Genomic DNA, 15,911 nt, shown 5'->3' on the forward strand with positions numbered 1-15,911 from the left:
CCCCGAGATTTTATTTTTTATCATTAGTATATAGCTAAGCCGTGAAGAACTGAGGATGTGGTCAGCTTTGACCACATCTCGGACTAAGTGAGATTTAAGGATTGTTTGGTATCCAAGGATACCTCTTAATGTAACTTCTATAAATCTGAGGAGAAAAGAGATTGTGATGATCTCATTTGAGAGTAATATGTGGAAGAAGGACTGGAATACATTGGAAATGCTGCAGAATCAAAGCATTGTTTTCATGTATATTTTATAGTTCTTAAGTGATTTTTTAGCTTAATTTTTTCTAGCTGGAACATTTTATGTCATAATTACTAGTCTCATAAGAAATTTCATTTTTATTTATACAGATATTTGGAATCTATGATTAGATGTGTGCGTTTAGGCCAGTTGGACCTCCTTTATTTTACATCAATGTACTTTTGGAATTTGGTATTCTCCTTTTTCAAGTATAATGCATATGTATCTGGCACAGCTTCCTGCTTGACTCTATTGTTGTGCCTTATGTAAAATGACATTTAGTTTGCGTCTCATTGATTAGAATCAATAACATAAGTCATAATTATGTCCTGGAATAATACGTATTTCTAGCCTGGCTGCACTGTAGGTGGTGGGATGTGGCCTGGGAAGCTAATCATCCTTTGTCGTTTCTTTCCACTTGGCGAAGGGCACCCAGAACGCTAAACAATCAACTTCGTAACTAAATATATAGGATAAAGTTGCTTAAAAATGGGGGTCTCTTGTACTAAGGGGAAATGTTAAGACCACTCTTTTTGCAAAACATAAATGGAGAACTAAGGCAAAGATAATTCAATCAGAATTTGTATCATCACGTCAAGATTTCAAGCCAAACTACAAGACTAGTACACTGTAATGTGTATACGTGTTGTGATGTCAATTTCCAATTCAAGTTGACTCTCCATTTTATTGATCTGATGAGCACATTTGTTAGCTAAAGCCAAAAGACAATGCAGGTTCCCTGTCAGACTGTTATGATTGAGAAACCCCCTAAATTGTTTGGACTTATTGGCTTAATTATTCCACATTTGGGAATCCATGGAAGGGCCTCTTTTCTGGAACACTGATGCATATGAAACTGTTGTGACTGTTCTCTCCTTTGCAAAATATTCTACTGCCTTGGCTTCTGTATTAGTCAAGATAAGCTAGGTTATGTTAGAGTGGCAAATTAATCCTGAAATCTCAGTGTTTTACCACAGCAAAGGTTTATTTCTCAACAACACTACATGTTCAATGGGTATGGGGGAGGGAGGGGCATTTGGGGGTTTTCTCTGGGGCTCACCTATTCATCAAGGCAGGGGAGAGTGGACAGAGAGTCTCTAAAGGGCTCTTCTCTGATTCAGCCAAACCCATCACTTCTTCTCCCATTTCATTGGCTGAAACCAGTCATAAATCCTCGGTTAGCCTCAAGCGGTCTGAAAAACGGAGCTTTCCATGTGCCTAAGAAGAAGGAATATAGAATTGGATTTGGTGAGCATAGCACTGTCTGCTACAGTTTTTAAGACACTGCCCTGTCCTGGTTCTTCTACCTCTCAATCTGTTTTTTCTCTGTCTCCTCAGTGGACTTCTTTTCCATCACCCCTTGGGGAACTGGTGCTCCCCAAGTTACCATATCCGGTCCACTATTTTTTTTTCTCCCCACAACTATCCCCAGGTAACCTCATCCACTCCTCCAGTTCTAACTGCAAACTGTCTGCTGCTAACTTCTAGATCTATTATCCCAAGCCCTGACCTACCCACAAAGCTTTAAACATAAACCCAACTGTGACTGATTCAAGGATATCTCAAACTCAGTGTGAAAAAATATAAACACGTGATTTTTCTCCAAACCTCATTCCTCCTCTTCCTGTATTCTTTGTCCCAGTTAGTGGCAGCATCACGTTTCCAAGTCTAGATTCCTCCCTATCATTCCCACCTCTTAATTTTGTATGCCATCTTAGCTAGGCTCTGCTGCACAGTTGTTTAGTCAGTTATCAGTCTAGATGTCCCCTGTGAAGGTATTTTTTAGATGCGATTAATAGTTAACTCTGTAGGCTTTGAGTAAAGCAGATTACCACCCATAGTGTGACTGGGCCTCATGCAATCAGTTGAGGGCCCCAAGAACAAGGACTGAGGTTTCCTGAAGGAATTCAGCCTCAAGACTGCAAGACAGGGACTTCCCTGGTGATCCAGTGGCTAAGACTCCGTGCTCCCAGTGCAGGGGGCCCCGCTTCGATCCCTGGTCAGGGCACTAGATCCCACATGCATGCTGCAACTAAGAGTTCCCATGCCTCAACTAAAGATCCCGCATGCCACGGCGAAGACCCGGTGCAAACAAACAAACAAACAAAAAAAAAAAAAAAAAAAAAGACTGCAACACAGAAACCCTGCCGGAGTTTCCAGCATGCCTGCCCTGCTCTACAGACCTTGGACTCAAGACTGTAACATCTGAGTTTCTAACCTACTGGCTTGCGCTATGAATTTCAGCGCCCTGACTTCCCGCCACTAGGGCCTCGGGGCGGTGAGGGCTTTGTTTGGAGGCTGGAGGACTGGGGACCATAGAGAGAGGGCTCCCAGGCTCCGATAGACGGCACCGGCAGGACGCAGGGACCGCTGAGCCCTGAACAGTGGGCGGCCCCGCCGAGTCCCGCCCCTGCCGTCAGCCCTCGGGGACCCCACGCAGGGCCGGATGCGGCTCCCCCCGACTTCCGCTTCGGAAGCGAGGAGCCCGAGCGGCAGCCGCGGCGTTTGTTCGGCCGAGCGTCGGTTTTCGGGACTCGTCCGGAGCCAAGGTGAGGCCCTGAATGTAGCCTGAAGGGACCTTCCCGACCCCCTCCCCCCATAACAAAGGGGACCCGCCCGCCTCGCGCCCCTGCCTGCCATCAGCAGCGTGGGACCCTGATCTGACGTATATGCCAGAGGAGTCCTGTTGGAGTCGCCGTCTGGAGGGCCTCAGGGAGTGGAGGGCCTTTGTCTAGAGGGGGCCGCTTCTTAGGCAAAGGGTGTAGTCTTGTCCCCAGCAGGTGAGAAGGTGGGACCTTCAGAGCTAATGAGGGTCCCTCCTTCCGAAAGACGTGCCTGCACGGAGCCCCCGCCCGCCTTCGCTCGTGCGATGCCCTAGAGTAATTCAGGCCGAGAGAACCCCTCACTTCTGCCTGGGGTGGGAAGTGGGGTTGGGGGCTAGGGGACGTTCGGGTAGAGAAAGGCCTTTCTATAAAGGGGGCAGGACTTCCCCGACGGTCCAGTGGTTAAGACTCCTCGCTTCCACTGCAGGGGGCGCACCTTGGATCCCTGGTGGGGGAACTAAGATCCCACATGCCGCACGGTGCGGCCAAAAAGGAAGGGCGGGGGCATGGACCTAGAGGGTGTGACGTACGCCAAGTGAAATAAGTCAGACAGAGAAAAACAAGTGCTGTGTGATTTCACTTATATGTGGAAGCTGAAAAACAAAACAAGTGAACGAACAACAGAACAGAAACAGTTATAGATACAGAGAACAAACAGGTGGTTGGGGGGAGGAGAGAAATTAGGTGAGGGCAACTAAGAGGTACAAACCGCCAGTTACAAAATAAATGCGTAATGGGTGCGAAATGTAAACAGGTAGATGGATGGATGGATGGATAGATAAGGCAACCCCGTTAAGCTTAGGGAGGAGACTTGGCCCTAAAAGAAGCAGCGGTAGGACCATGAGTGCTAGTAAGCAGACCTCTCCTCAAAGCAGGGAACTGCACAAATCAGCAGCCCTGCTCTCAGATCTGGGAGTCCCCAGATAAGGCAGCCGGGATGTGGAGGCCCCGACTCCTCTGGTGAGAGCTTCGGTCTGAGGCGTGCAGATCCGGGTCAGTGGAGGGAGGAATCCCAAACCCTAGCCGGACTGGACGCCCAAGTCCTGAATGAGGACTGAGGGAGCCACCAACTCCAGAACAGCGGGGTCGGAGAGTCCCACCCTTGCTGTTACCAGGCATAGCCGAGCCCCAGATCAGCTTTGGCAGAACGAGGCTCACTCTGACTGTAAGCTCGGGTCCCAGGAAGATGAGGACCTTTTCTGACGGTCATGGGCTCACGTCAGCAGAGGGCAAAGTCTCAGGCCGGGTGCAGGGTCAAGGCGAAGATCCTGAGTGAGGAAACGGAGACTGCTCCATACACAGTGGAGAGAGCTGCATCTAATGCCGCCTCTGCCCTTAGCCCCGGGAGGCCCCGGGCGGAGCTGGCAGGCTCAGGTGCCCCCTAACTTCTGCCGGTGGGGTCTGAGGGAGATGAGGGCCTTGGTTTAAGGGCTGGCTGCCCGGTTCAGCAGAAAAAGAGGAGTCCCAGGCCACGATAGATGTCAAGGCACAAATTCTATGTGAGGAATGAGACAACCAACTCCCCCAGAACAGAGGAGACCACACAAAGTGCCGCCTCTGCCTTCGCCCTGGGAAGCCAGGTTTAGAGCTCTCAGGCTGAATTGCCCTCTCAGTTCCTGCAAGGGTGGTCTCAGGGACATCAGGGTTTGGGTCTAATGAGAGAGGCCTCATTCAACATAGGGAAGAAGCCTGGTTCCTAACAAGAGTCAAGGTGGTAACACCGAGTGACGATGAGGGAACCCCACCCAGAAAGAAGTGAACCACATAGAATCTCCTCCCTACTCTCAGACCTGGGAGGGAGACTGAGGCATGGTGAGCTGATGAACATCACTCACTTGTCCCCGGCCCGTGGCAGGGAGGTGAGGAACCTCGTTGATGGGAGTATGGGCTCAGGTCAGCAGCCGGAGGCTTTCCAGGTAATGCCAGGAACCAAGGAGAGGACCCTGAGAATTGAGGGGACCAGCTACACCACAGTAGTGAGGGCAACAGAACCTCTTCCTGACTGTCAGCATCGCAAGTCCACACACAGTTGTAGCTAGGGAGACAAGAACATTTTCTTTCTAGTGGGTCTCGGGGAGTCGGGGGCCTTAGTATGAGGGGATAGACTTCAAGTCAAGACACACAGGATGCCCAAGTCCTGCTATGAGTCCGGGCGAGGACAGTGAGGGGTGACGTAGATGAACACCCACCCAAAGCAGTGGGGGCCCACGAACTGCCCCCCCTCAGCCCTGGGAAGCCCCAGGTAGAGGTAGCCTGATGTGTCACCCCTCACCTGCAGCCCCAGGGACTCAGGCAGACGTGGGCCTTGATCTGAGGCCAGAAGACTCAGGGGGGCTGAGGGAGGAGCCTCGATCCCGTCTGAGTGAGGGCTAAAGAGGCCAACGATGCGGGAACAGTGGGGTCCCGCGGAGTCCAGCCCCTGCTAGCAAGCCAGGGAGGTCATGGACGGGGGTGACTGGAAGTGGCTCACCCTTTCTTTCATCTTGGGGATCTCAGGAGGGTGAGAATCTTAATGTAACGCAAGCGAACTCAGGTCAGCGGAGGGAGGATTTCCAGGATTTGCCAGGACTCACGGAGAAGATGCTGAGGACCGTGGGGACCTGCACCCCATGCCAGCGGGGGCCCCGCAGAGTCCCTCTCCATTGTCGTTCCTAGGCGCCCCCGGGCACACATGTCAGGCAGAAGTGCCCATCAGTTCCCCACTCAGAACTCCCAGGGAAGTAAGCATCTTGGTCTGATGGGTCAGCAGAGGGAGGAACCTGAGACCCTCCCCTGAGCGAAAAATGGGGACCGCGAGCGAGGACCACACGTTATAGGGCCTCAGCCTGCCTGCTGCAGCTTTCAGCCTCTGGAGACTAGGGGCACTGTGGCCGGGTAAGGCCATCCTCACTTCCACCGTTCGGGCTCAGGGAGCTGTGGGCCTTACTGTGAGGAAATGTCCTCAAGTCAAGAGAGAAAGGAGCCCCCAGATCCTCCCAGGAGACACAGTGGGGGCTGTGGGTGACGACTGAAGGTAGCACACCCCCCTTCCACCGAATCAAAGGAATAGGAAAGAGTCTTGCCCGGTCCTCTGCTCAGCCCTTGAAGGCCCAGAGCATGGTTGTCAGGCGGAGGCGCCTCATCTCTCTCTATCATTTCTCAGGGAGATGAGATCCTTCGTCTGAAGGTGCCACACCAGGGGCAGAAGGGGGGGGGGTCCCAGACCCTCGGTATCGACAAGATGAGGACGCTGAATGGTTGAGGACCAGCGAGTTCAGGACAGAGCAGGCCCCACAGAACTGTCAGCGCTGTCCACCCCGACAGTGTCCATGACTCAGTTCCTTCTCGTGGGTCCCAGGGAGCTTTGAGGTGGCACCTTTAGAGCAGCACAGGAAAGAGGTCCCGGCCCTACCAAGAGTCGACGTGACAATCCTGTTTGTGAACGAAAGGGACCCTTGGAACCCAGAGAGGGCCTACCCTCCCAGGATCTGTGGTCACCGCCGTCAGCCACAGGCAGGGCTGGCAGGCTGTAGCCTGAGGCTCACTCACTCTCACTTCTTACACTGGGTTCTCAGGGGACAGGCTGACCAAGAACAAGAGCCTAGCGGCTCCTAGAGCAGTGCCCTCAAGGGAGCGTGCAGAGCGGCCTTCTTCAGGCCAGGCTGGTGCCTCCCTGCTGAGAGTGCTCACGCCCGCTCACCTTCCCTCCTCCAGGTTCCAGCATCACCTGCTCTCCTGCCCACTCCCCCGCTTGCTGTCCCTGCCCATAGTCATGCCTCGGGGGCAGAAGAGTAAGCTCCGTGCCCGTGAGAAGCGCCGCCAGGCCCGGAGGGAGACCCAGAATCTCGGGGGTGCCCAGGCCCCTGCAGCAGAGAGAGAAGAGTCGCCCCCCTCCCCCGCTTCTGTTTCTCGGGGTACTCCCCCGAGCTCCCCTGGTGCTGGCACTCGCCAGGAGCCTCAGGGAGCCCCAGCCACTAGCTCTCGTGCTGCAGGGGTTTCATGCCCAGGATCTGATGTACGTGCCAAGGGCCAGGTTAAGGCCAGGAAGAATTCCTCCCAGGCCTCAGCCTCCGATGAGAGCTCTCGCAGAGATCCTCTAACGAAGAAGGTGGGAATGTTGGTACAATTCCTGCTGGAGAGGTATAAAATGAAAGAGCCCATTATAAAGGCAGAGATGCTGAAGCTTGTGAACAAAAGGTACAAGGGGAAGTTCCCTGAAATCCTCAGGAGAGCTGCTGAATGCCTGGAGCTGGCCTTTGGTCTTGACTTGAAGGAAGTCAAGCCGAGTGGTGATTCCTATACCCTTGTCAGCAAGCTAGATCTCACCGATCAGGGGAGTCGCAGCAGTGGCGGGCGGTTTCCGAAGAATGGGCTCCTGATGCCTCTCCTGGGTGCGATCTTCTTTAATGGCAACCGCGCCTCTGAGGAGGAGATCTGGGAATTCCTGAATGTTTTGGGTATTTATGATGGAAGGAGGCACGCAATCTTTGGGGACCCCAGGAAGTTTATCACAAAAGATTTGGTGCGGGAAAAGTACCTGGTGTATCGTCAGGTGCGCAACAGCGATCCCCCACGCTATGAGTTCCTGTGGGGCCGGAGAGCCCACGCTGAAACCAGCAAGATGAAAGTCCTGAAGTTTGTGGCCAAGGTCAATGGGACCGTCCCCAGTGCCTTTCCACTCCATTATGAAGAGGCTTTGAGAGATGAGGAAGAGAGAGCCCGAGCCAGAGCTGCAGCCAGGGCTCCTACTCGTGTCAAGGCCAGTGCGCGTTCCAGGGTCACGTCTAGCAGTTCCTCCCACCCTCAGTGAGGTCTGAGGCAGCTTCTTCACTTTGTGTTTGACCAACGCTGCCAACCCTTGAAGTAGTGAGAGGCTAAGCTGGGGCTGGAAAGATCATAATATATCTCTTCTTTGTGTCCCTGTTTTACACTAGTATCTTTCAAATGTTGTTTCTTTCACTAGAATGTTTATTTAGATTCAGAATCCAAGTTTACAGATGACATGGATCACAGATTGGTTGTTGTTTATCGGGTTTAAGAGGAAGAGTTTTGGTACTGTGTAGTACGATTTGGAAAATCCTTGCATCTTTTTGGGGTTCTGGAATGAGATAATATGGCTTTGGAATAGGAATTTTGTTGGAAATGTGAAAGAATGCTGTGGTTTTAAAATGGATGAAAACAAAGTAAAGTTTAGTCAAATTTTGGTTTGTCTTATTCACCTTTGTCTTTCTCTTTGTAAAACTCAAAGGTATACACCTAGATGTCCTTAGCTTATTCAAGAATGCCGACAAAATTAAATAGTAATAAATTACATTCCTCACTCAGTGCCTCATGTATTCCCATCTTTAATTGAGCATCTGCTCTTTGGAAGGTTCTGTGCTGGTAGTGATGGTGCTAAGATAAAAAAGACCCTGCGCCTGCCTGTAGATGTTTAGAGTAGAAGAGCAGCTATTATATAAGGAAGGTGGTGTGATGAAAAAACCCAGTGAGGGTGGTGGGGAGAGAGTCCAGATGAGAGCAGTGAAGTATAACTTGTCTTAGCCAGAACACTTGGAGGCTTGGTATTTTGCAAATCCCTCCTTGGGAGGTAATTTTGAGTTGGCTGCATGGTGGGCTAGATGAGGCTGTGATAATGGTGAGCAGGGGCCAGACCCTCAGATGGTGGGCCTCAGAGTTGAGAGGCTAAGCCTGAAATGAGAAACTGCCCTGAACAGTTACTTTGGGATCGTGAGTAAACCAGAGAGAATCTCCGCCTGGAGAAAGAATAGAAGGGGTCCAGTGCTTTTGCCCCGGTGCAGGTGAACACAGTGCACCAACAAGCCAGGTGTTTTATGCATATGGTCGCCTTTGTGGTGGGATGCTGAGAAGCCCCTGTGCTGGCACTCTGTGCCCTGAGCTGGAGGAGCCCCAGCCCGCTCCATTAATTAGTTATCGGGGTTTTTTAATTGGAGTATAAATTGCTTTACAATGTTGTGTTAGTTTCTGCTGTGCAACGAAGTGAATCAGCTGTCCGTATACATATGTCCCCTCCCTGCTGGACTTCCCCCCACCCATCTAGGTGGTCACAGAGCACCAAGCTGAGCTCCCTGTGCTGTGCAGCAGGTTCCCACTAGCTATCTATTTGACACATGGTAGTGTATATAGGTCAATCCTAATCTCCCAATTCATCCCACCCCGCTTCCCCCGTGTCCATATGTCCGTCCTCTCTGTCTGCGTCTCTGTTCCTGCCCTGCAAATAGGTTCAGCTGTACCATTTATCTAGATTCCACATACATGCGTTGATATACGATATTTGTTTGTCTTGAGTGTAATCTGGCAGAACTCCTAAATGGGGAAAGATTTTGGTGGTGATGAAATACGTGAAAATCGGGGGGTTTTTGGGCGGCAGGGGAATTATTGGTCCTTGACACAAGTTCTGTAAGGTTTGATTTGCATGCTGGTGAAATCCCTGCCTCCACAAATGAAACAACATATTCTCTGATAGGGAACATTTACTCAGGGTTACTTGCTAAGGAGCACTTTGGTTAATTCAGCTTTCTTTGTCCTAGAGGACCGCATAGTCTCTGACATCTCCTGGATAAAATGAAAAATTCCTAGAGATGAGGGTAGTTTCTTCTGGTATGAAAATAAGCATCATAATAAGTGCCATGCATGAAAGACCCAAACATTGCCAGCCACTGTGCCAGGTGCTTTACATATATCACACATGTTCCGACAGTTCTATAAGATGAGGCTGATCAAACCCACTTGGCAGACAAAGAACTTGCAGTATTCTCCAGACTGGTAAAGTGACAGAACCGGGAGTACAGCCTGGTCTGAATTCCTCCAGAGCCCATACTGTTCCACTCCTCCCAGCCTGAGGCAGCCCTTCTGTCTCTTAATTCATTTCTCTTCTCACTGCTCCATGATGTCTCTCAGGCAATAAGAAAGAGGAGCTTGTAGCCAAAATACTAAAAGCAGGACTAAAGAAGGAAGGTGAACGTGAGAATCAGACACAATTTGGGGATTGTCTGTGGGCTTCGTTTACCTAGGATCCTCCTGCCCCTCGCCCCAGGGTTCCCTGAGAGCTGACTGCCCCGGTCCCGGCACGTGTGTCCAGTCCCTGCACTTTCCCGCGTTACGGCGCCCTTCCCCTGGGTCTTCCCCAGTCAGTGTGCCCTCGTGTCCAGACTGGAAGCTGACCTGCTGGCCAGCTCTTCTCTGCGTCTTCCTCTGGAGGCTGCACTCAGCTCCCAGAGGAGCAGACAGCCCACATCCCCTGCCCTCCCCTGACTCGGAGCATCCCGACTCCCTGCAGATCCCGTTCCTCACCGTGGACCCCTGTGACAGCAGCTGCCCTTTCCATGTAACTGTTCACTTCAGACAGTGACGTTTAGACACCTCCTCATCCCCACCGGGTGCCTCCACCACATTCTCAGTGTTTTCAAACCTGCTGGTGACTAGACTCTGGTTGCGTATGGACGCTACAGGGCCTTGGCTTATAACCCCAAGTCTAGGGAGGCCTTTTTTGAAGCAACGTGATATTTGCAGTAGGATTTTAATGCAACGTCTTCTTTGAGTCTGGCCATTGAATCCATACACTGATGCGTGAACTTAATTAAGTGGTCAGAAACCAAAGCCTTCTTCCTAAGTGGTAAAGGAGGAGGGACCAAGGAAATCACTGTGTCAACAAACAGGTACTGAGGCTGAATTCCTAAAAACCCATCTTGGAGTCCTTCCTGGAGGTGGAAGATGGTTCTTTGGCAGACGTGCTAGCTTTGAATAAAAAGGAAAAATAATTCGCCATCCTCCCAGTAATTCTAGTCTGTATCTGTCCCAGGGAAGATGCTGTTTTTTCCCGATATGCGTAATGGCACCTGTTCGTGTGTTCAGGTGTGTTCAGTCAGGTGGTGGGTGGCTGTGATTTTGACCATGCAACCGAAAGTTAGGAGAAAATTCCCGGCCTACTGAGATTACACAGGTTACTGCAATTGGCAATGCAGAAAGGTACTGTTGAAAGCCCTCTCTGCTGAGATTTACAGGGTACTTTTGGAAATTAGACGTAATCCTGTATTTGAAAACATCTCTTACATAGTATGCACAAGAAAAATATTGGTGAATTTCAAGGTAAATTTGGCCTTCTCAGAAACTCCTCCAAGGAACTAAGAGGGTGGTTGTCATAACCAATTGCAGTAGTTGCTCTTTATTGAGCACATACTATATACCAGTTTATGGGAGACTGCAAACCTCATCCACATGCTGTCTTGCTCTCCTTGGGTTCCTGGGGAGACTATATTCCCAGTCCACTTGTAATTAGGAAGGGTCACCTCCAGACCAAGGCACGAGGGGGTCAGTATGGCACCTCTGTGCTTTCCCTTCCAGTCAGCAGCAAACAGAGAGAGCCCGTGTCGAGCCACGTGATGTAAACAGCCTGGATCTCGGAGTCACCTGTTAGCAGTGAGCCTCTGCCAACCTTCCTCAGGTTTTATGTGCACAAGAAACAAACTTTTGTTGTGTTAAGTCATTCAGATATCAGGTTTTCTCTGTTGCCTCAGTTAGCAGTTACTTCATCCGAGTGATACACAACTACTATTTCTACTGTTAGGCTCATTTAAATATTTTAATGCCAGAGCTAATCACAGCATAGATATTCTTCTTATAAAAACTTCTTACACACATAAATCACAATCTCCCCCCTTACAGCATTGCTCCAAAATTCAGCCCCCTTTTCAAAAGTAACCACAATTAACTGTCTGGTGTGTGTCATCCTAAAGCTGATTTGAGGCTTCTTTGTACGTAGATGCGCTACAAAAATACGTTGAGTTTTTAACACACAGGGGCAGCAGTGTACATATTATTGTTCTGTGACTTGCTCTTGTAACTTAATGGAAGTGAATGCAAGATCTTTCTGTGACAGCACTTATAAGACCCACCTCACTTTTTAAAACTGTCATCACCATTAGAAAAAGTCCCGGCCAGCCCTCTGGTCCTAAGCTACAGCGTGAAGTAGAGCCCCCTCAGCCAACCTGTAGATCTGTGAGAACAAACAGTTGTTGTGTTAGGATGCTGAGTTTTGTGGCTCTTCATTAGGCAGTGGAAGTTGACTAGTAAGTACATGAAGGGCTAGCAGTTCATATTTTAATTTTTTATGTTCTTTGTCTTCCACAGGGCGCACATACTATTCCTAAAAATATTTTTAAGGTTAAGAAAAATAAACTTCAAAAGGCATGGGAAATTCTAATGACAGACGTTAGGGAAGCTTTTAAAATGGGAAAAGTAAGCAAATAATTGACAAAAGAAGAGTGAAATGACGCATGACTGTTTCTCCTACAAAATGAAAAGAAAAAGATTACCTATAGACTATTCTCTCTCAAGATGGTGGATTGATACAGAGAAATTTTATATCAGAGGATAAATTCCTGATAGTTCCTGAGTTTCAACATAGTTCTGGAGCATGTTTATCTCACACCATCTAGAAAGGCAATATGTAGTACGTAAGAGCATGAGATTCTGGAAGCAGACACCTGGTCTTCCAATCCCAGCGCTACCATTTACGAGTTGTGTAATCTTGGGTAAATTCCGTTAACCTCTTTGTGCCTCTTTTCTTATCTGTAAAATTGTGATGATAATAATACCTAACTGTAAGATTATTTTGAGAATTAAGTGTAGGGCATTCAGCACAGTGCCCACGAATTCATAAGCATTATATATGTGTTAACTATTATTTTATTATCAGAGCATTTTGCCGAGTTTTCATTGAAGAATTAATTGACATTTAATACAGGAAGAAAGTGGGCCCTATAGATAACCTTAACACTTAAACACTAAAATGTAGAAATAATAACCTTCTGAGAGGGAATCTGTCACACCTGTAGTCCCTAAAGCACTATAGGACGATTTCCCTTAATATTAATTAGGTCAATAAAAAGTATTAATGTTTAAATACAAGCCATGGTTATCAGAAAAATGTGTTGGCCTTAATACTTCATTCCGCATTTGTATAGGATAAATGAGGTAATTCAAAAGAGAGAGATTTTATTTTATTTATTTATTTATTTATTTTTTAAAAATAATTGACATATGTTACATGGAGCTTTTATTTATTTATTTACTTGTTTATGGCTGTGTTGGGTCTTAGTTTCTGTGCGAGGGCTTTCTCCAGTTGCGGCAAGCGAGGGCCACTCTTCTTCGCGGTGCGCGGGCCTCTCGCTATCACGGCCTCTCTTGTTGCGGAGCACGGTCTCCAGAGGCGCAGGCTCAGCAATTGTGGCTCAGGGGCCCAGTTGCTCCGCGGCATGTGGGATCTTCCCAGACCAGGGCTCGAACCCGTGTCCCCTGCATTGGCAGGCAGATTCTCAACCACTGCGCCACCAGGGAAGCCCCGAGATTTTATTTTTTATCATTAGTATATAGCTAAGCCGTGAAGAACTGAGGATGTGGTCAGCTTTGACCACATCTCGGACTAAGTGAGATTTAAGGATTGTTTGGTATCCAAGGATACCTCTTAATGTAACTTCTATAAATCTGAGGAGAAAAGAGATTGTGATGATCTCATTTGAGAGTAATATGTGGAAGAAGGACTGGAATACATTGGAAATGCTGCAGAATCAAAGCATTGTTTTCATGTATATTTTATAGTTCTTAAGTGATTTTTTAGCTTAATTTTTTCTAGCTGGAACATTTTATGTCATAATTACTAGTCTCATAAGAAATTTCATTTTTATTTATACAGATATTTGGAATCTATGATTAGATGTGTGCGTTTAGGCCAGTTGGACCTCCTTTATTTTACATCAATGTACTTTTGGAATTTGGTATTCTCCTTTTTCAAGTATAATGCATATGTATCTGGCACAGCTTCCTGCTTGACTCTATTGTTGTGCCTTATGTAAAATGACATTTAGTTTGCGTCTCATTGATTAGAATCAATAACATAAGTCATAATTATGTCCTGGAATAATACGTATTTCTAGCCTGGCTGCACTGTAGGTGGTGGGATGTGGCCTGGGAAGCTAATCATCCTTTGTCGTTTCTTTCCACTTGGCGAAGGGCACCCAGAACGCTAAACAATCAACTTCGTAACTAAATATATAGGATAAAGTTGCTTAAAAATGGGGGTCTCTTGTACTAAGGGGAAATGTTAAGACCACTCTTTTTGCAAAACATAAATGGAGAACTAAGGCAAAGATAATTCAATCAGAATTTGTATCATCACGTCAAGATTTCAAGCCAAACTACAAGACTAGTACACTGTAATGTGTATACGTGTTGTGATGTCAATTTCCAATTCAAGTTGACTCTCCATTTTATTGATCTGATGAGCACATTTGTTAGCTAAAGCCAAAAGACAATGCAGGTTCCCTGTCAGACTGTTATGATTGAGAAACCCCCTAAATTGTTTGGACTTATTGGCTTAATTATTCCACATTTGGGAATCCATGGAAGGGCCTCTTTTCTGGAACACTGATGCATATGAAACTGTTGTGACTGTTCTCTCCTTTGCAAAATATTCTACTGCCTTGGCTTCTGTATTAGTCAAGATAAGCTAGGTTATGTTAGAGTGGCAAATTAATCCTGAAATCTCAGTGTTTTACCACAGCAAAGGTTTATTTCTCAACAACACTACATGTTCAATGGGTATGGGGGAGGGAGGGGCATTTGGGGGTTTTCTCTGGGGCTCACCTATTCATCAAGGCAGGGGAGAGTGGACAGAGAGTCTCTAAAGGGCTCTTCTCTGATTCAGCCAAACCCATCACTTCTTCTCCCATTTCATTGGCTGAAACCAGTCATAAATCCTCGGTTAGCCTCAAGCGGTCTGAAAAACGGAGCTTTCCATGTGCCTAAGAAGAAGGAATATAGAATTGGATTTGGTGAGCATAGCACTGTCTGCTACAGTTTTTAAGACACTGCCCTGTCCTGGTTCTTCTACCTCTCAATCTGTTTTTTCTCTGTCTCCTCAGTGGACTTCTTTTCCATCACCCCTTGGGGAACTGGTGCTCCCCAAGTTACCATATCCGGTCCACTATTTTTTTTTCTCCCCACAACTATCCCCAGGTAACCTCATCCACTCCTCCAGTTCTAACTGCAAACTGTCTGCTGCTAACTTCTAGATCTATTATCCCAAGCCCTGACCTACCCACAAAGCTTTAAACATAAACCCAACTGTGACTGATTCAAGGATATCTCAAACTCAGTGTGAAAAAATATAAACACGTGATTTTTCTCCAAACCTCATTCCTCCTCTTCCTGTATTCTTTGTCCCAGTTAGTGGCAGCATCACGTTTCCAAGTCTAGATTCCTCCCTATCATTCCCACCTCTTAATTTTGTATGCCATCTTAGCTAGGCTCTGCTGCACAGTTGTTTAGTCAGTTATCAGTCTAGATGTCCCCTGTGAAGGTATTTTTTAGATGCGATTAATAGTTAACTCTGTAGGCTTTGAGTAAAGCAGATTACCACCCATAGTGTGACTGGGCCTCATGCAATCAGTTGAGGGCCCCAAGAACAAGGACTGAGGTTTCCTGAAGGAATTCAGCCTCAAGACTGCAAGACAGGGACTTCCCTGGTGATCCAGTGGCTAAGACTCCGTGCTCCCAGTGCAGGGGGCCCCGCTTCGATCCCTGGTCAGGGCACTAGATCCCACATGCATGCTGCAACTAAGAGTTCCCATGCCTCAACTAAAGATCCCGCATGCCACGGCGAAGACCCGGTGCAAACAAACAAACAAACAAAAAAAAAAAAAAAAAAAAAGACTGCAACACAGAAACCCTGCCGGAGTTTCCAGCATGCCTGCCCTGCTCTACAGACCTTGGACTCAAGACTGTAACATCTGAGTTTCTAACCTACTGGCTTGCGCTATGAATTTCAGCGCCCTGACTTCCCGCCACTAGGGCCTCGGGGCGGTGAGGGCTTTGTTTGGAGGCTGGAGGACTGGGGACCATAGAGAGAGGGCTCCCAGGCTCCGATAGACGGCACCGGCAGGACGCAGGGACCGCTGAGCCCTGAACAGTGGGCGGCCCCGCCGAGTCCCGCCCCTGCCGTCAGCCCTCGGGGACCCCACGCAGGGCCGGATGCGGCTCCCCCCGACTTCCGCTTCGGAAGCGAGGAGC

At 48.3% G+C, this 15,911-nt stretch overlaps 1 protein-coding gene and 1 pseudogene across 2 annotated transcripts in view; both read left to right on the forward strand.

The window, feature by feature from the left end:
- Nucleotides 1–2,347: 2,347 nt before the first annotated feature.
- LOC309652276 (melanoma-associated antigen B1-like) lies at nucleotides 2,348–9,792 on the forward strand. Its single transcript, XM_082445874.1, has 2 exons — nucleotides 2,348–2,792; nucleotides 6,540–9,792. Exon 2 carries the CDS (start codon nucleotides 6,598–6,600, stop codon nucleotides 7,633–7,635), a length of 1,038 nt encoding a protein of 345 aa, XP_082302000.1. The 5' UTR covers nucleotides 2,348–2,792; nucleotides 6,540–6,597; the 3' UTR covers nucleotides 7,636–9,792.
- An 875-nt stretch (nucleotides 9,793–10,667) lies between these two features.
- The window catches only part of LOC309652790 (melanoma-associated antigen B1 pseudogene), an 11,220-nt pseudogene continuing 5,976 nt past the window's right edge, over nucleotides 10,668–15,911 (forward strand). The window contains exon 1 of the transcript in view: nucleotides 10,668–10,697. The product of the transcript in view is annotated as a melanoma-associated antigen B1 pseudogene (transcript). The remainder of the gene's footprint in view (nucleotides 10,698–15,911) is intronic.

This window comes from Balaenoptera physalus (genome assembly GCF_965194825.1).
Source record: "Balaenoptera physalus genome assembly, chromosome: X".
Lineage (NCBI taxonomy): Eukaryota > Metazoa > Chordata > Mammalia > Artiodactyla > Balaenopteridae > Balaenoptera > Balaenoptera physalus.